This window comes from Ruditapes philippinarum, unplaced genomic scaffold (genome assembly GCF_026571515.1).
Source record: "Ruditapes philippinarum isolate M1 unplaced genomic scaffold, ASM2657151v2 ctg9871_1_1_1_1, whole genome shotgun sequence".
Lineage (NCBI taxonomy): Eukaryota > Metazoa > Mollusca > Bivalvia > Venerida > Veneridae > Ruditapes > Ruditapes philippinarum.
The window spans coordinates 13,063-34,579 of NW_026866002.1; the positions used below are offsets into that span (position 1 = coordinate 13,063).

At 33.1% G+C, this 21,517-nt stretch overlaps 1 protein-coding gene across 1 annotated transcript; it reads right to left on the reverse strand.

Annotated features, from left to right (window-relative positions):
- Nucleotides 1-20,848, reverse strand: LOC132730983 (uncharacterized). Its single transcript, XM_060717075.1, has 9 exons — nucleotides 20,508-20,848; nucleotides 18,466-18,762; nucleotides 12,471-12,502; nucleotides 8,653-8,757; nucleotides 7,132-7,365; nucleotides 4,309-4,567; nucleotides 2,792-2,946; nucleotides 2,144-2,382; nucleotides 1-1,357 (listed from the first exon to the last, which is right to left on the reverse strand). The coding sequence occupies exons 1-9, from the start codon at nucleotides 20,784-20,786 to the stop codon at nucleotides 1,119-1,121; spliced, it is 1,839 nt and encodes a 612-aa protein (XP_060573058.1). The 5' UTR covers nucleotides 20,787-20,848; the 3' UTR covers nucleotides 1-1,118.
- Nucleotides 20,849-21,517: the final 669 nt, after the last annotated feature.

Consider the following 21,517-nt stretch of genomic DNA (forward strand, 5'->3'; position numbering starts at 1 on the left):
ATTTTGGTTTATCCACAGTTATAAGGAATATGCATGAAACTTCAAGTGCTGAACTTGACTTTTCAGCAAGCTGTTGTTTTTGAGCTTGACATTTTATATTAAAGTTATTTTTAAGTCACTTGTGCACATTTCTTTCAAAAAATTACAGCAGTATGTTGATAATTACTTAAGATATTGACCAAAAACGTTTTCAGTTTTAAAGGTAATAGTGACTTTGACCTTGTGATCCAAAAATTAAAAGGGTCTTCTACTAAATATTGACAATCATCCTATGAAGTTTGAACACTGTGGGTCAAATGGATCTTTAGTTTTGTTCCAGAAACCACAGTTTTCAGTGTAAAGATCATTGTGATGCTGACCTTCGACCTTATGACCCTAAAATCACTAGGGGTAATGTATCGGACATGGCTGTTCATCCTAAAACATTTTACAGCTGTAGGTTTATTTATACTTAAGTTATTGAGCGGAAACTGTTTTCAGTTTTAAGGTAATAGTAACCTTGACCTTTGACCTTGTGACCCCAAAATAAATAGGGGTCTTCTACCCAATACTGACAATCACCCTATGAAGTTTAAACATATTGGGCCAAATGGAACTTAAGTTATGCTACAGAAACCACTATTTTCAGTGTAAAGATCATTGTGTCCCTGACCATTAACCTTATGAACCTAAATTCAACAGGGGTCATGTATTGGACTTGGCTGTTCATCCTATAAAATTTTACAGCAGTAGATTGATAAATACATAAGTTATTGAGTTATGGACAATTATCCTATGAAGTTTGAATATTGTGGGCCAAATGGAACTTAAGTCATGCTCCAGAAACTGTTTTGAGTTTTAAGGTAATAATGACCTTAACCTTGTGACCACAAAATCAATTTGGGTCTTCTACCTAATATAGACATTCATCCCATGAAGTTTGAATATTGTTGGCAAAATGGAACTTAAGTTATATATATATTTATAAATTATAAAAAGTTGACCCTTCTGGGGTTTGAACCCACAGCCCTAAGTTTCAGTATGTATTTTAGTTTTACCTATCTGAATAGTCTTCAAAGCAGACCTTAATCACTAATATAAAGAATTAAAACTGTGCTAAACATAGCTTCACTGATAGTTTAAACTTTCAAAAATCCATAGGATTCTTTAATAGCCTTGACCATCACAGATGTAATATGATCAGGGTCTGTCACTCTTGGTAACCAAAGCTGTAGTGCACAAGTTGAAGTTGATGGTAGACGACCAACATCAGAGTAAAAGTCTATATCTATTAATTTACTGAAGCCACAAGGTGGGATTCTGTCAGCACCAGTCACGAAAGAGAGAATCTCAGGATACGTAACTGCAATGTCAAGAGCTGAAATTGTAAACAATAATTAATACACAAAGGCACTATCAACATGTGTGTACTTAAACATGTCTTGGGACACATTTTCTGCAAATGCCTCTGTTTTCATCTGTTATTTACTGCCACTACATGCCTTACATTCTCCAAAATTATATTTCAGGACTAAGAAGTCATTTCTTAATATCTTTATTGATTTAGTTATATCTGCAGCTCATCGGCTGGCTAGGCTATATGCATGTTTATTCCAGAATGTTTTTTATTGGACAGTTGAACAAAGGCATTTTAAAGAGTAAGCTTCATATCTTGCATGCATTTCTGTAAGCCTCATAAAAAAGATTTTCCTTACAAATACTTAAAACTTTTAAACTACATGTTATTTACATATGGCAGTGACCTAAGTCACTTGTCAACCTTCTAGCTAGCACACAACTAGTTGCTGTGTTCATTTGGAAATGATACATTTCTGTACAAACATTACAATGATTACAGAATTTATTGAAATAGTACAAATAGCTTTCTACATTAAATACAAAGCAGGACACAACAGTCTCAGAAGGATGGACAAGAGCAAATATATATGCCCCACTCCCCAAAAATTAACCTGGGGGCATCTAAATATGTACAGGCTTATAATGACATATTGTTTAGGTTTAGGTTATTTCTTAAGTCTGCTTAAGCCCTTTAAGCCTCTAAACCGCCTGATCAGGGGAGAACCATGCGTTTTCTAACAGTTGACATCTTGTGCACTGTAAAAACAATTTGCTAAGTAGATATAAACTTATAACTACACTTTACCTTCAACTGACTGAAGAAAGGCTTCCCAGCCATAAACTGTGATTTCTTCAGATTGTCTTTGATTGGACCCAGTCTCACTAAAGTTGATTTTGAAGAGTTTGAGAAAGTCCTCCCCTGTTATTTCCTCTGTTTGGAAACAGAAAATAGGCTTGAAAATGGCAGCATGAGTGCTGACCATTTCCCATGCTTTACTGACATCATTCATCCCATTGATAAATTGAGAGATTTCACCTGCTGTCCTATAAACAAAATAATCAAAATATGCTTGTGTTTTTTTCTTTTGGGCAGATATTGGTAAAGAATGTCTTGAAATTGATTTTTATTACATTCAGTTCAGTGGCTTAAATCCAAGTTGTCAAATGCAAGATTGTCAGTAACAAGCATGACAAATTAAACAAAGGCCCTGTGTCACTCACAGATGCATGGTTCAGTATCATTGCTGTAGCTTCAAATAAAGAAATGTTTTTCATTCAGGGTAAACAAACCATTTTTGTCTGATTGAGAAATGTTTAGGGAATTTACATTAACATATTATGACTTGTTACAGCAGAATTACTTTTTATTTGATGAAACATGTAAATACAAAATTATGCTGTTTTTTGTTTTTTTTTTAACAAGGCTCAATTGAGTAAACACAACATCAATTACCTGTAGAATATTTGATGTTTTTTAATGATTTGTATTAGTCCCTCCTTGTCATCTTTTGCCATTTTATACACATTTGATATTCCAAAATCTAACAGCTGGTCACAGTATTTTGAAAGAAAAACATCTGTCTTCTGACAGTTGTCAGCATTTATCAACTGAAAATAAAAGAAGGTATTTAAGACACAAGCTACAAGCAAAAATGCAAAAGGTCTGACTTACATGCAATAACACAATATGAAGTCTGTATATAAAATTTAATGAGATTGTGAGTGCAGCTGAAAATACATTTAAGTAACAAAGAAAATCCATAGTGATCCAGAAGAACCTTCATTCAAACTATATTGAAACTATATTTAGATAATTTCAGTGCTAACTTTCATTCTAAGTTTCATGAAGATTTATTACAAAATATGCCAGTCACAACCCCATTTTATATATACTGATTTTAACTTTACTGAGATATTATCAAAAGGAATTTTTGGCCAAATGACAGTAATATCCAATGAAAAATATATCTTCTACAAAGTGTATAATGACTTTCTGTTATTCTGACCTTGTGACATAGTTTTAAACCAACTTGAACATCTTTTCAATGCCATGGTGAACATTCTACAATGTTTCACAAAGATCAAATGAAAAATAAGTCTCTTTATTGATAACAAATTTGTTATTTTGTGTGACCTAAATTTTTATTTAATATTACCCATTCCAGTTAAATGCACACAAATGATGTTTGATGACCCAGTATTCCTTAATTATTATCAAGGTCAATAAGAATAAAATAGCATTTAGAATAGTCAATACTGACAAGGTTCTTTTATGATTTGACAAACTCAGTTTTTAACCAAATGTAACTGATATTTGAAACTGACCTTACAGTCATATTGACAAAGATTGATCTGTTTTACAACAGTCAAAGGCCTTTTCTATGACATCACATAATTACAAAGTTTTTAACAAAACGTGTCCTTGACTCAATGTTAACCTATGGGAGAATGAACAAGAGGGCCATGATTTCATGAGTTGCTCACCAAAAAACAACTGCTTTTCAGTGTTGGAAATTATCCATTGTCAAGATGTTCAAAGGTTTTTTTTTATTTTTAGCTTTAGTGGCCCTTTTTTCAAATTAATATGAGCAAACTTGAATAAAGACTACCCAAGAATACTACAAGTTTGGTGATCATCCACCAATTAGTTATGTAGAAAAGTTTAAGGTTTTATTTACTAAAAGGGGCCAATTGAAATGACATAAGAAAATTCATGCCACAGACCAAATTTGAAGTAAATTTATCTGCCCTGCAATTTCAGAAAAGAAGACAATTGTTGACGCATGAGGGCGGACGCAGTAGCATCCCCCTTTTCACCCTGAACCTTCGGTTCTGGTAAGCTAATAATACAACATGAAAATAAAATATGTGTCAGTAACAGTTTTAATCCACACACATGCACACGGACACACGTACACATGAATGTATGCATTTTGTGTAGAGAAGAAAAATTAACATACAAAGACTTACTTCCTGTATCATTTGTTTTATTTCCTCAGACAGAACATTTTCCACCTGTTTTAGGTCTGTATGGTGCCCAACCATCAAATCAAACAAGTTCGGTGACAGGAAATGCATACCCGGACCATCCTGGGCCAAGGACAATCCGACTACTCGTCCAACCAGGCGATATTGATCTTTCTCAAGGCAAATTAGATTATGAGAGAAGACTTTTTCTTCAATGGGTCCCTCAAAAAACATTGATTCTCTCAAGTCCCTCATTACCAGCCTAGTTAAAAGAAAGGTAGTCACATTTTTATTTACTTAAACTGAATTTTAATACACAATTGAACCAGTTAGCAAACAAGAGGGACTAGCATGATGACCTTGAATTGATGAGTCTATATTGTAAGGACAATAAGACAAGTAAACTAATTAAAGGTAATTAAAGAGTCAATTACATGGTAAGTCTTGCAGATTTTCAACGTTTTTCCTTAATAAGAGAAACACTTGATACTTAATATGCCAAATATAAAGGCTTTAGACCTTGTGGTTTTGGAAAGGAATATTTTTTAAGGTTTTTTCCCCTTTTAATTTCTTTGGCAACCAGGGAATCATATGGAATTAAATTCTGTGAACAGTTTTGAAACTAGAAATGTGTCATCATGCCACGGATGCCCCCGCATGCAGCCAAAATTTCAGATGGTGCATTAATTATTTTTTTCATTTTAAGTTCAAAGCCCTTAAAACTTTTCAATGTTAACACAAACCATTTTCATACAATGTTCAAGGCACTAAAATTATTCAGTCTTAACCTTTTAAAAATAGCATATTGCATATTTGTAGCCAAAATAATGGCTAAAAGTATGAGTGCTGAAACTGAAAGTTCAAAATTTTTCCAACATTCAAGAAAGATAAGTTTGTCTAAAATCATTGAACCACAACCAAATTCAAACTTAAACTGCTTATTCCTAAGATGTATCTATATTATTTTCAAAGTGAAAGGGACATAACTCTGCAAAAAAAATCATCAAACCATGACCAAATTCCAACTTGACCTGTCCATTCCTTTGACATATCCATATGTCAAATTTAAGTAGAATATGTAACACTGTTGGGTAGATAATGACAGAAACTGTAAATTTCATATTATTTTCAAAGTGAAAGGGGCATTACTTTGCCAAAAATCATTGAACCATGACCAAATTCGAACAATGATCTGTATCGTTTTCCTTAATAAGAGAAACACTTGATACTTAATATGCCAAATATAAAGGCTTTAGACCTTGTGGTTTTGGAAAGGAATATTTTTTAAGGTTTTTTCCCCTTTTAAATTTCCTTGGCAACCAGGGAATCATATGGAATTAAATTCTGTGAACAGTTTTGAAAAAAGATAACACAAGGAACATTAAGGTGAAACGTCAAGTAAATCTGACCATGGTTTTGAAGAACAAGCTTTTTACTAAACAGTTTTCGCATATAATTCTATGTAAAACTTGTGAGCCCTAACATGGGGCCATTTTTGACCCCAGGGTGTTTTGGAATTTAGGTCCCACAACATATGATAATGGTGCCTGATTTGTGCCATTTGTGCCAAATGAAAAGACGTTAAATAACACGTTAATATGGCGGGGCGCAGAGCAAAAAACACACTAATAAGCAGGGGCGAAGGGCGAAGTTTAATAAATAAAACTTAGCCCCATAAGGGGGAGGACAAAAACACCAATGGCACAAATCAGCAACTAAATAACATAGAATGAGTATATGCACATTAAATTTGATTTCAAATTTATTCTCTACTGTTTTCTAACATCATAGTATAGCCCCGCAATTCTCTGAAATTTTATGGTACATATATAACAAATGAAATAAGAAAAATGTCATAGATAAAACACACATTCACTTTAATAAGGGCAAAGTTGCATTTTTTATGCAAACACCTTATGAATTGAACAAGTCTGTTTAAAGATATACTATGCTCAAATTGGATATCAGGAATTATTGGTATAATTGCTACACAGTCTCTTTGTAAATATAAAATAACATGTTTGACCTCACATAAAGTACCGTGTCATGTTTAAAAAACTACACACTATAGGTGGTCACAATATGAATATTGTCATTAAAAGTTCTTTAAAGAAAAGACCAACTTTACTTGTCCTGTTATCGGGAACATGGCTTCTAATTCATTGTTAATTCATTTTTTATTCAAATTAGACATATTAAATAAGGATTTCATAGGTTTTAACAAATTTCTTTGTTAAAATAGTTTACTCAAAGATGAGCATAGAAGATCTTTAAAATTAAATCATAAATGAAACTGCTATTATGTAGTCAACTTATTGTTGACAGATGGATGACGCCTGGGGGACATCATTTAGCAATCACAAAAGCTCACCTTGAGCCTTTGGCTCATGTGAGCTAAAAAACTGTCTGGATTTTGTAATAACAATTGGATGCAAAGTGGCTGACAAATGACACTTGTATTGTGGCTGATTTGTGTCATTCATATTTTCGCCCTGCAAACCCGCCAAGCAAAAAGTCGAAAATTTACAAGTTAAAATGGCGGGACGCGGATAAGCGTGATTTCACTCCGCGCCATCACAATTTTACATCTGAAATATCGCTCCGTGCCCCAGTGGGGTGAAGTTTTATTTATTAAAATTTGCACTGCGCCCTTGCTAATTAGTGTGTTTTCGGCCCGCGCCCCTGCCATTTTAACTTGTTAACCCTCGACTTTTCGCTTGGCGGGGTCACCAGGCGAAAACACCAATGGCACAAATCAGGCACCATTCACATACATCATAAGAATTTGCAATACAAGAAATGTTGAAATAATGTACAAAAACAAACCTAAAAAACTCCCTGCGTGGCCCGCCCTGATCCTCCCCAGGTTCACCTGTAAATTTAACAAACAGTCTTGCTTTGAGATTTACTGCTTTACGATCAAGACCTCGCAATGCTGTGTCAAGTATTTTAGTTCTCATCACTAATAGTTTATTCAAACAATCATCATCAACTGCTTTAATTTGGAACTGGGTCAAAACTTCTTTTATATCAGGCATGTCTGTGGACACAGGTACAGTCCTGCAAGTAAAGAAGTAATATTTATTAAAGAAATTTCGGAATTCAAAGGGAGATAAATCTGAAAAATATTGCATCAAGTGTTATGAACCTTGTCACATATGATCTTGTTGATAATAAGGAATATGTATTTGAAGTTTGAGGTAGATTCCCTTTAAATTAAAGAAGTTGAAGAGAAAAAAAAAACATTTTTCAAGTAAAAAAATCTAAGTTAACATGAAGATAATTCTTGCAAAATTGGTACTAGAGTTATGAACCTTGTCACATAACATGTGGTTAATGATAAGGAACATATATTTGAAGTATGATGTTGATCCCTTGAGAAATAAAGAAGTAACAGTTAAAAAATAATATTTTTTTAAGGAAAATTCTAATTCCAAGGGGAGATAAATATGATTATATTGGTGCTAGAGTTATGAACCTTGTCACATAAGATGTGGTTGATGATAAGGAACATATATTTGAAGTTTGAAGTTGATACCTTCAGAAATGAAAAAGTTATAGTAAAAAATTTTTTTACTGCACCAAAACTTTAATCTGAAATCTGGCTGGGAAGCCACCGCCAACCCCAGGGCGAGTAGGACAGCTCTCCATATACTTTGTATAGTCGAGCTAAAAATAGTATTTTTAAATAAAATTCTAAAATCAAGGGGAGATAAATCTGAAAATATTGGTGCTAGAGTTATGAACCTTGTCACATAAGATGTGGTTGATGATAAGGAACATATATTTGAAGTTTGAAGTTGATACCCTAAGAAATGACAAAGTTATAGTGAAAAATATTTTACTGCACATAAACTTTAATCTGAAATCTGGACATGGATGCCGGGGCGGATAGAACAGCTCTCCATATACTTTGTCTTGTCAAGCTAAAAAGGAAATATTAAATATTTTGATCTTATTTTTAACAGTCTTTTATATCACACTGTACTTAAAGGTATTTGTCTTGTTGATGGATCTCTAATATGTTGGTCATGTACAGTTTACATGTAATAAAATCTCCCATCACCAATTTTATCACTGTAGAATTCATTGCCAACCATTACAGATAAAAACATATATAGCATTTTGAACAGTGTGATCCCTGAAAGAATTTCTTTCATTTTTAGTGAGAAACCTTCAATAATAAATTTGCAAAGTGCACATCTGGGTAAATAACATTTACAAACAGATGGCAGTCTGAATAGAGTTTTCAGTTTCATTAAATTCTGATTTTATGAGAAGTGTTGTTAAACTTGGAAGCTGGCGTTTTGTAGATAATAAATAAATACTAGTTTACAGAGAACCTACCCAGAATTATGCTCCTCTGTAAGGCTTTGTAGGAGAGCTTCCTGAAGGTCTTCATCTTCACTGTCTTCAATTTCAATGACTTGATGGATTTCACTCAACTGTGACCTACAGTAACATAATGAAAGTGATTTTGATAACCTTTCACCGTCTTTAGTAAATTGGAGAAATCCAAAGGGATCCAGCACACACATCACAACCAACCTTTTTACCATGATTTTTATACAGAAGATTTGTTTTGGGTTAAAATAAACATTCAGTTATAATGCGAATGACACAAATATGTCTTGGCTAGGAATATATCACTGAATCCATGATTTAAATAAAATTCAGAACGTTTTTTTCAATCTATTATTTATGATGGTTTGATGTCTTGGGCTTTCCATGGTGAATAAGATGTCCTTTTAATGTACTTTGATCCAAAATTGTCATGTTTGTCGAAAGGAAAGTAAAATACAATTCAATCTAGAAACAGTTAATTAATAATTATCTACTACACTACTATATAATTATCTTATATAGAAAGTAAAATAAAAAGAAATTAAATTGGATCAGAAAAATATCAAATTTATTTCACTTGTGAACACCACAAATCAGCATTTACATAAGCCCTCATAAAAATATAAGAGTTTGGTGTAAATTGGTGAAATAAAATTGGTATTTCACTGAAACAATCAAAAAACAATCATATGTTGTCAAACAGTCAACAGTTCGAACAGTAACAAAAACTTTCAACAGAATTTTGGATTTCAATGGAAGGAATTTAAAGGCAATGGTAGAAACCAGGTAGAAACAAGAGCACCGCATAGGCGGGGAAGCATACGCCTGAATGCAAATTTGTTTTAAGAAAATAAAATTTAAAGTAATCAAAAATAATTTTTTAACAGAGAGGATACCAATCTATAACATTTGTCCGCAACATGTTGTATTTCAATTATCAATATTAAGATTTACATTAATGCATGCCGAAGAGCTATGCTCTTGTCACATGAATACTTAGTGACAATTATTTACGCCACAACTTTCACTGTGGAGTACAGACCCCAATCATGTCCCAGGCCTCAAATATTTTCAGAGTCACTCATTCTGCAGGACGAGTAGCCTCTAAATCCAATGTGTAGGCAATATTTTTCTACTGGTCCTGCATCAAATTCTCTTAAATTCTACTTGTAATTACCAGCAGTCGAGTGGAATTTTCTATCTCTGTGTTCTTAAAAAGCTAATTTTGAAGCACAGAGTGTTATTTACCTCCATGCAATTGTCACATAGTATAAATACTGACTGAAAAAAAAACAATAATGTTGTTTTTAGTGATTAAAAAACATATAAATAATATTATACAAGAAATTCAAAAGCACAAAATAGTATGCCTAAAAATAATTAAAATAAACCTCCCTTTACATTTTTTATATCAATACTCACACTGCAAACATTAATCTTATGTTCAGTCTACTTTATGATAACTCTACTGTAACAAAGAGATGATACATGCTAAAAATCTATGCTCTGCATGTTATAGATTGGAGAAAAAGACTTTAAAACATGTATACTATATAAATCTGTATACTTATAAACTGTGCAAAACCTACCCATCCCCCAACCAACCCACTGGGCACAGCCATCTTTTAATATCAGTGAAATGATTTTTGAACTATTGCAGGGTTCTTCTATGTAATGTTACATGCCAAATAACTATGATTTGGGATTTGTAACTTTACAGAAGAATACATAAATGAAAATAAGTTTTTCTATCCATGTGACCCCTGGGGGAAGGCCAATATTGACCCCTTGAGCATTTACATCTTTACATCAGCCCTTCAACCCATATCAGGCTTTCAATTTATTAGAGAAAGACTGCCCACAATATAGCAAAACAGTGGTAGCACTGTAAATTAACAACTGCCGGTACGGTACTTCAGACATCATTCATGTCCAAAGTTTTGATAAATTGCCTAAAAATTTAACATTTTATATTTATCATTTACAACTTATTGTTACTTATTGAATTTACATATTTTAAGTAACATCAGTTTCAATTAATAAGATTGTCTTATTTCAAAAAAAATTGCATCATATCAAACTATTATTTCCTTGATTATTATAATCTTAACAGTAAAAATATATAACAAGACGGCCATAATGGCCCTGAAATGGCTCACCTGAATATAAAAACTCTCCATGACAAAAAAACAACAACAAGTATTATGTAAACTATAAAGGAAAGCAGATATTAAATCTAAAACAGGTATCACAAAGCTCATATTTGTATCTGAAATTACATTTCTGGTTGCTATTGCTAAGGGAAAACAACAGTTCCAAAAGATGTGTACATATAAGAACAAGAGCTGTCGGTAGGACAGCAACGCTCGACTATTCTTAGTGCTTGATAGTAAAAAAAATGCTTGATACAGTTACCTCCTCCTGTTTACAGGTTGAGGTAATGATGGTGAACAAGTGTGCAAAGTTTCAAAGCCATATGTCAATGAACTTTGAAAATATTTGAGGTATTACAAAAACTTTAACATAAATTCTAAGTCGAAAAAGGGGCATAATTCTGTCAAAATGCTTGATAGAGTTACCTCCTCCTGTCTACAGGTTGGGGTCATGATGGTGAACAAGTGTGCAAAGTTTCAAAGCCATATGTCAATGGACTTTGAAAATATTTGAACTATTACAAAAACTTTAACATAAGTGGTTACGCCGACGCAGACGCCGACGCTCGGGTGACTGCAATAGCTCTACTTATTCTTATCGAATAGTCGAGCTAAAAATCAGTGAAAAACCAATTTTGACCCCAAAGCTTTTATTTGAACAAACTTGGTAGACACTCACCAGAAGATGTTTCATGGTAAATATTAAAGCACTAGCTTTTTGTTTTCTTTTAAAGGAGAGTTTTTAGTATATACATATTAGGAAAATCTAGAACCCCTTTGGGCGGGGCCAATATTGACCCAAGTGCTTTTATTTGAACAAACTTGGTAGACACTAACTAGAGATGTTTAATGCCAAATATCTAAGCTCTAGGCTAGCTCTTTTATCTTTTTAAAAGAAAATATTTTAAGGTTTTTTTCTTTCGGTTGCCATGGCAACCAGAGTTCTGCATGGAATTAAATTCTTTGAACAATTTTGAAAGGATGACCACCAAAGGAACATTCCTGTGAAGTTTGGATGACATTGGCTTAGCAGTTTATGAAGACATGTTGTTTAAAGTAAAAGTCTAGGAACGGACAAAAAGTGACCATAAAAGCTCACCATGTCACATTGTGATAGGTGAGCTAAAAATATAAAGTTTATAAATCTGCGCTCTGCACATCGTCTCATGATGTTTAATATTTCTGCCAAGAAGTTTCATTTTCCTTCCATTGGTTCAAAAGATACAGACTGGACATAAAAACTTCAATATATGTCTATATAAATAAAAAAATCCACAAAGTGGGGCCAATTTTGATCTTAGAAAGTCTAAACTAGTGTTCTGCATAACGTCTTAACATAAGTACTAATAACATTTTTGCCTACAATGTGTAATTCCTATCAACCGGTTCAAAAGATGCAGAGCAAACACAAAATTTTGATTTAATACAAAATGACTAAGTGTCACCTTGACCTTGACTTGAGATAGGTCAAACCTGTGCTATGCATAACGTCTCATTATGTTCAAAATTTCTGCCAAGTAGCTTCAATTTCCTTCCACAGGTTCAAAAGATACAGACTGGTCACAAAGAAGTGCTAACAGATGGACGGACAGCCAGTTGCATAACAATATATCGAAATTCTTTTTGGCATAAAAAAAGCATCAAACAATTGCAACTGAACAAGTATACCTATATTCTTGCTGGTCAGTTCCTCGCTGGCTCTATTAGAAAATCAAACATGTTAATACAGTCTCAGTGCCATTGAGGAATTTTTAGGCAAAAGAGAACTAATTATAGCTTTAAATATATAATAACCCTCATTCATGAATGAATTAGGGTTAATACTAACTGTTAAATACATTAATGATAGTAAAAGTATCTACAATTAAACAGGGTTCCAACTCTTTCACATTTTCAAACTGTCAGGATTTTTCCAGGACTTATCAAGGACCTTTTTAAAATTTTGAAGGACTTTTTAGAAGATTAAATTTAAAGCTATTTGATTTCTTTTGTCCTATGAATATGTTCATGGCAATGTTTAGAACAACATTTTAAGTACACCTTTTCAACAAAATACATGTAATTCATAAAATAATCAAAAAAGTGAGTTTACATCTATCTGAGAAATACATTCAGTGTCTATGATTAATGTACTTAGTGGCAGCTACTGTTTTATCAGGTTTTCTTAATTCTTTTATCTCACCTGACATTTGACCTCAGTCCACTAAAGCTTTGTGGAATTATGGCAGAAACATGTCACAACAAGCAAATTCGTTGAATTTATATCCCCCGCCGAGTACTGGTTATTATTAACACAACAACTGAAGACATAAGGCTTTATTTATATATTAATCATGGCATAAACAGTAATATTCTTTGAACTTGATAAATATTCAGGGCAATAACAGAGCCATAACTTTGTGTTAAATAGTAAAATCTGGAAATGCCAATGAGATGTATGCATACTACATAACTAATCATGGAACAAGGCGACTATATGCACATCTCCTCTTAGTATCCCATAAAGTTTCATTGAATTCCAGCCAGAAGTAGCAGAGAAGTAGCGAGGAAACATATTTTTCTATATGGATACTGCATAACTAATCAAGGGCCATAACTCTGAGTTAAAGTGTCTGACCGGAACAAGCCGATGATATGCGCATCTCCTCTTGGTATTGATGATTCCCATAAAGTTTCGTTGAATTCCAGCCAGTAGTTGCAGAGAAGTAGTGCGGAAACAATTTTTACTCTACATGCATACTACATAACTAATCAAGGGCCATAACTCTGAGTTAAAGTGTCTGACCGGAACAAGCCGACGATATGGGCATCTCCTCTTGATATTGATGATTCCCATAAAGTTTCGTTGAATTCCAGGCAGTAGTTGCAGGGAACTACTCCGGAAAAGAAATTCGGACGGACTGATGGACGGACGAACGGACAAAGCCAAAACTATATCCCCCTCCCGATTCCATCAGCGGGGGGATAATGAAGGTCTATGACAAACGCCATTTGAACACATCTGCAGATGTTTCTTAATTATAATTTGATATTTAAATGTTGTATTCTGCTTAAGCCGGTGCTATGGGGGTGCACCTTCAAGTACCATACATCAACAGGCTCAATCAAACCTCAGTCTAAATTTTTTTAAGTTTGCTGTTTTGGACATTCTCAACTATTCTGTTTATTTCTATTTCAATGACAAATAAAATTCAAATTGATCTAACAATTTTTTTAACCATCTGATAATTAAGTACGAAACATGGTGTAGCCAATTGACCGTGCATGTATGTTATACTATTGTTTAGTTTATATTGATTTATTTTTGGCTTTTAACGTGGTTCTGGGCAATCAGGATAAAAGAGCTAGGTTCACTAACCATGGATTTTTGCCCAAGATTTTGGCAAAAATTAATTTGATGAAAAGTTCTTGTTTTTAGGTTTTATTTATAAGTTCAATCCTTAAACTGTTAAAAAGTTATGAATTTATAGACATATGTTTACATTTAGTATGATTTATTTTCTATGGAAATACCCCTATTTTCAGCAAAATTAGGAAAATTCACGTATTTTTGGTGTTTTAAACGAAAATTAAAGTATCAGCACAGTCCAGCCCCAACAAAATCATTACACCATTGTGTTGTAATGTATCAAAGGCTTAAACTATATCAATATAAAGTTGGGGCTTGCCTGTGCTCTATTCCAAAATAAGATTTTTATCTAATATCTAAACGTCATTTTCTGGCATTAATTTCAGTAAATGCAAATCATGGAGCATGTATATTGCACTCAACATTATTAATTTTTATTCTAAGTTGTTGAAATATGATTCATAACATATATTTTAATAAATGTTTGCAGGAAAATCATTTCTAGTAAATTAAAGGCACTTTCACTAAAATAAGTACGATTATGTTTTGGTACGAGTTCGACGGTTTCCACTGTAACAGTTGTAAACAAAACTCTGGCAGGTTAAAAGAATTATATGTAAACGCTTATAAATAAATGCTGAAATTCTACTTATGCCTTAAATATTTCATTCTTAGAATTAGCAAGGTGTTGTTATGTAATTATATTGATTCATTGAAAGAAGTTATGCTGTTCAAGCTATTTTATTGCTGAATACTTGATCTGGGTCCGGTTCTTTCGCCCTCACAAAACAACAACAACAACAACAAACAACTGTGGTCGTTTAACAAAGTGATAAAGAGGTTTTTATGTCTTTTTAAAAGGTAGATAAGAAGAATTCAATTTACTTTGTGAAAATAAAATTATCGCAAGTCTCAAAACAATTTAAAGATACTGTATAAAGAGTATTTAAACTTTATAATTCCACATCGTCTGCATTGATGTATAATTACATGTAAAACTACTTGTTAAATGATGTCATTGCATCCCGGAATGTGGCATTAGCTCAGTGGTAGCATGGGAGCCTCTCACCCAGGAGAATTGAGTTCAAAACCTTGATCATGAATTCTTTTTTTTTTTAATAATTAATAAAATAGATAGTGCTTTTTCAGTAAATAATATGTGATTTCATTAATGTATTCATTCCTTCAGATTTTAAGCATTTTAAGTCAGCGCTATTTCATAGTTATTAAGGTATTAAAGATTTGTTAGACATTTAATTGCTTAAAAATTCAACAAGAAGTTTCAAATCTTAATAATTTAGTATTATTCTCATTAAAAAATATATACAAGAAATTGCCAAAGCAGGAAGTATGTTAGGAGTCAACGGACGAAATGTCTTCAGTACATTTTCCCAGGATGAGAAAAAAAGCATGTTATTAAGCTCTAGCTGTTTCCAAGAATAAATAGACAGAAAGTCTTGACTTGTCCTTTTTCACAATTCAAAAGGATCCTTTTATTTTGTGCACGAAATTGCAGAGCATACATGTAAGCAGCAATAACTACATGAATTGGATTATCTACACGAATGACAGCATTGATGTGTATTACTGCCTTTCTTATGACTGGTGCACACGTAGTTTGAATGTGTTCCGATGTCTCCACCGTTATCTCGCATATGGACACCATGAGAAGTTGTGAGACTCAGTCAGGAGTGAGAAAATGGGCTGATAATCTTGCTGATCATGTAGCGGTATTTTGAAATTGATAGCCATTCAATACAGTGTGAAAGACAATCGTTAAAAGTAACAGTAAAAGAGACAATGCTAAATTACATTTTTGATTGTAGGCTTCCTTATGTTAAGTGTTTAATTTACACTCATATGTAAGGGCATATTGGAATGATATAAACCAAATCTTTACTTAGAGTTGTTTTATGTCACATAAATTATGAATACATGTAAATAAATGTTTTATGCCCTCGAAGAATGGCATATTAAAATCGAACCGTCCGTCTGTCAGTCTGTCATTCCGTCAGTCATTCAGGCTTTATACATATAGACAGTGGTGGTCATGTCCGCTCTGATTCAGTATGCATGAAAGGATTTTAATTTTTCTTTCATATATGAAATAACCATAGATGTATGGTGTGTCGCCAACAAGACTGGTTTCAATGACTTAGGTCCAGGATATTGTGGGGGTTCAAACTTTGTTAATTTTGATATTAATATACATATAGGCAGATATGGTCGTGTCTGCTCTGAAAATAATATGCATGAAAGGATTATATTTTTTATTTCACGTATGAAATTATCATAAATGTATGATGTGTTGCCCTTAAGACCCGTGTTCCTACGCCTTAGTTTAAGGTCACTGCTAGGGTTTAAACTTTTTCAATATTTATGTTATATACATATAAATGGTGGTTGTTGTGTCCGCTCTGTAACTTCCGTATATACATGAAAGTTTCAATTTTTATTTAAAAATATAAAGTCACCATAGATGAACAATGTGTTGTGAACAAGACCTAGGTTTCTTTGTATAACTTATAGTTCACTGCTGGGGTTCAAACTTTGTCAATTTTTACCACCACACTTAACATGTAATAGTTGGTTTAGAATTAGAATCCTTTAGGGGCATTTGTCACGTTCTGTGACAGCTCTTGTATTTTCTCAGTTCTCATATCGTCATGGATCATTACATTACAATTGTAATAAAAATGTCTGATTTCCATAATTATAAATAACACGAATCGTTTTCTGGATTTGGCTGTATCATAATTCATAAAAGAAAATAGTATCGAATTTGCAGTTCAGTATCAAATATTACGTATACTCCGAAAGAGCATACAGTCAAACATTACTTTTACTTGACAAAAAAATTCTAACGTACTTTTATGTCTATAAATTTACTTAATTTAGGCGGACTTTTACACTATACATTGGAATAAGTCAACAACTCCTAGTATTTACATTATACTATTTGCTTACATGTATATAGTTACTCAGTGTAAGTTTAGTTAGGTAAGACAGAAATACCTATCTGTTTTGTGTTATTATAATATAATAATAATAATAATAATAATAATAATAATAATAATAATATTTATCATTATTATTATTATTATCATTGTTATTATTATGTTCAACGTCCTTGTCTAAAGACTGACTAAAAAGGCCGTTAAAATTGCGATTGATTCTATACACCCTTATTTTAAGCGTAATGTAAGAAGTAGATGAATATAACAAGCAAATTAGACATTTATTATTAAAAAATGAACAAACTTACAGTATTTATAAAAGTAAAAATAAATACATTTAGGTAGGCGAAAAATAATATGCATGCACATTTTTATTTCTAAATATCCGAATTTGGAATATCCGAAACGAGCCCCATTTATCTTTTATATTAGTTTTGTGACACACTAGTCTAATTTTAACTAAACTATAATTTTGTTTACAATATATAAGAAATATATTGCTATCTTTATGAGTTTAATTCAGTCAAACACACAAATTTATTAGTCTTGTATGAAAATTGTCGTCAAATTTGTGATTTTATTGAATTAAGCAGGTGCTCTAATTATGATGTCATTATGTCGTCATAGTAACCAGAAATGCCTAATAAATGTCTATTTTGAAAATGTAACACATTGTACTATACACCTTTAGGTTTTTATCAATATCTAAGATGGGGCCATTTTTGGTGCTTAGTGAACCTTGCTCTTTCTTGACAAGGAAACAACCAGACCTGTGAGTTTTCATCTTTTTCATATGCTTTGAACACAGGCCAATCAAGCAAACTTGAGATTGATTTGTTACTTTCTCACAAGTTTTCCAAACACAACCCACATATTAACCAGGAAATAAATGTTATAACTCTGATAAAAGTCAAAACTGGCTTTCAAAAACACTTGTAAATAAAAAAAATCATCAATATTCCAGATGTGGCAATCAATATTGCAGTACACAGTTTCGGTCGTTTAGTTTCGAATTGGCCTGGGTCAAATTTACAAATAATAGACCCTTTTTTAATTGAAGTGGATATTTGAGCTTCTAAATATTTAAAGTTGCTATATTTCAAGTTTCAGTGGCTAGTATTGTGTTTCAGTTATCAAGTGAAATTGATTGCCATTTTGGTTATTTGATTTATCACCCTTTTTCCGGACAGGCTAATTCCAGTACCTTCCCAGACTTTTTACATATCAACACTAATTCCCTGACTTTTCAAGGCTGGAGCCCCCGTTTTCAAATTAACGGACATTTCCCGTTTTCCCGAATAGCTTATGAACCCTGATTAAAGCAGTAATTAATACATGTGTCAGTCAAGAATATTACCAGTGACAGTCTGTTCCTGCGTCTTAACAGAATCGTTGGAGTACCACCATCTATATAAGAATCATCTGTGTCGACATGCTCAGTTTCACTAGTAACGGTATCTGTATTTTCTGTAGCACCAGTACCTGTCATTTCTGTAGCACCAATACCTGTCGTTTCTGTAGCACCAATACCTGTCGTTTCTGTAGCACCAATACCTGTCGTTTCTGTAGCACCAATACCTGTCGTTTCTGTAGCACCAGTACCTGTCGTTTCTGTTGCATCAGAATCTGTAGTTTCTAGGACATTAATTTCCTCCTACAACACACAGACAGGAGTGATCTTAAATTGCACAACAGTTCCAATACAACCAAGATTTCAACTTGATTTAACTCTTTGAACATTTATCAGGAATATGTTTCATAGAAATTTAATGGTGACCTAGATTTCGACATGAAATGGAACAATTCCAAACTTGACCTAGATCTTTTTTTTTACCAAATTTCATAGAGATCCATTGAAAAAGTAAGACCTTTAGGCAGGTTAGAAAGTTTTCTATTATTTGACCTGGTGACTCATTTTTTTTACAGAAAGTTGATTCATAAGGGCATTATGATCAAGTTTTAAAAGATCCCATGGAAAATGTCACCTCAAGAGTGGTCCACAACAAAAGTTTAAAAACAACCATAGCTGTCAGTAAGACAGCACGCTGCACTTTTTCTTGAGTGCTTGTCTCTGAATTAGAGCAATGCCAGTAAACGGGACCTTGTCTCTGTAAAATAAGCCATCAGACTTAATGGAGATTGTTTCTTAAGGATTTTCTAAGTGTAAAAATTGACAGCATCACAATTGATTTCTCTGACTGTCAACTCTAAAGAAAATAAATAGTTAAAGTTTAAAGACAAAAGAACAGCTTCTATGGTCCAGTTGTTCTTGTAGCCGACTTCAAGGTAGCCCCTCACCTCTGGCGAGTCATGAGCAAAATCTTATAGAACAAAAACAACAGCGAAGATAACATTAAAACTTATAATGTACGATGAATAAGGGGCATTATTCAATCAAAATGCTTGACTGAGTTAACTCCTCTTGTATTTGAATTCACATACATGTAATTATGGCTAGCAAGTATGCACATTATCAGTACAATTGCTCAAAGAACTCTGAAAAGAATCTATCCATGTCCATGTAGTAGTAAAACTCAAAATAACATAGTAAAATATTGTCTTAGACCCTAGTATTACAAGTTCAGGTGATGATGGCCAACCAGTGTTTTTTTTCACCAAAATATTCGGCAAAATTGGATCCCATTCCCCCTCAAAATAGTATGTTTTTTTTTCCCCTCAAAGCCTAAATTTCCCCCTATTAGGCAGCCTGAAATTACCTGCAATGAATATAATTTTTTTGCAACTTACTGCCGAAAAATATTTTATTTTATGCCTGTAACAATTACTGTTAAGCAAGGTTGTTTACAAATCGTTCTCTGGTAGGTAAGGGGAGCTACTCCTGGCATCCCAACAAGTTTAACATGCGACGCATCGATATTTTTAGATCCATATATTTATAAAAAGAGACGTATTTTAAACTTTTGTTGCAAGACTTGCTTCCCTTTTCCACCAAAAAGAAAACAATATAAAATAAGTAAACTAATAAAATTTCCCTTCCTATTGCATTTTCCCCCTCCAAAGTGCACTGACCCCCTTCCCCCAAAAGTGAAAAAAACACTGCCAACAAGTATACAAAGCAATTGCAAAACATTATTATAGCCTTATGAAATGCGGACTCTGGTGCGACTGGAATAGCTCAACTTATTCTTCAAAAAGTATAGCTAAAATGGCTTGGATTATTATTGTGTTTTCCATCTACATTGTGCCATTATTGGTGATATCCTGACAAACTTCTGTCTCACCACCAAATAATAATATGTATTTCAAGTTTCATGACATTCCATTGTTTCTTACCATGACAAGAGTATCACAGACAGACAGACATCACACAAAATATTCCTTAGTATTTTGAAGGAAGAAGTAAGGCAACTTTTACTCACTTTCATTCTACATACATACCTTTTTACAAGTGTGAAGATACAGTCTTAATGGTGACGTTTTCAAATTCTTGACGACATCTCCTACAGGGCACTCTTCAATTCTGTCACCAGTAAAAGTAGCCAAAAACATTTGAAGATCATCTTTTTGTAGTCCTTGTATTTTATTTCTCCCCAAAGGAAAGTAATGTTCCACAACTTTTTCTTTTAATTCACAGGTTAAACATTGTTTTGGAACGTCTAAAGCAAAGTTTCCACCACCTTTATTTGCTGTCACCATCTGATAGGAACATTTTGTCATGTGTTTCCAGCCAAATATTATTCTTCTGGTGTCTTTGGTTTTTCTGGAACTGTTGTCACTCCTCTATAAAATATTTGACAATGTATGTAATCAACTATAATGTACAGCAAAATTATGAAAACAAAATAATCACAGTACAATGTAACAATTAAATGCTCTGGTATCACCAATAAATGAGCAAAAACAAATTTCCAAAATTACAGTGGTCATTAACCCTTTCTCTCATGGGGGTAGGGGGTTCAAAAGTGCGTTGTTTTATATGAGGTAAAGGGTTAAAACATTGTGAGCATGATATCTTTGAACTACAGTTTAAGGTCTGAAATTAGAATAATCTAGAAAGCTCAAACTAATGTTAAATTTCAAGTCAATGTGACCTAGGCTCTTGACCAAGCAACATATACAGACACATGATCATATCACATGATGACCAACATATATTCATGATCCTTGGGGATACAGTTCCAGTGTCTATTCTAGTAGGGGGGTGGGGTGGGGGCATTCACTCATATTTTTGTGAATCCCGCCCCCTATGTTTTCAGAGGAAGGGGGGAATTTTACATAGAGAAAGAAGGGAAAAAAATCAACAAATGTAATAAATTCTCACTTTTCAACAAAAATTCCCCCTGCTTTTCGAATCCTGACTTTAAAATTTAAGTCACAATTAGTATGATCATTTGACATAGTTGCCAAAATAATGAGTAATGCCCAACATACTTAACACACTTTATACA

Excerpts from the sequence above, each read along its gene's own strand:
- LOC132730983 (XM_060717075.1), bottom strand. The coding sequence starts at position 20,786 with ATGACAAAATGTTCCTATCAGATGGTGACAGCAAATAAAGGTGGTGGA. Across the intron at positions 4,568-7,131 it reads CCACGCAGGGAGTTTTTTAG|GCTGGTAATGAGGGACTTGA; the intron begins GTTTGTTTTTGT and ends TCTTTTAACTAG. Across the intron at positions 2,947-4,308 it reads TAAAACAAATGATACAGGAA|TTGATAAATGCTGACAACTG; the intron begins GTAAGTCTTTGT and ends TTTTATTTTCAG.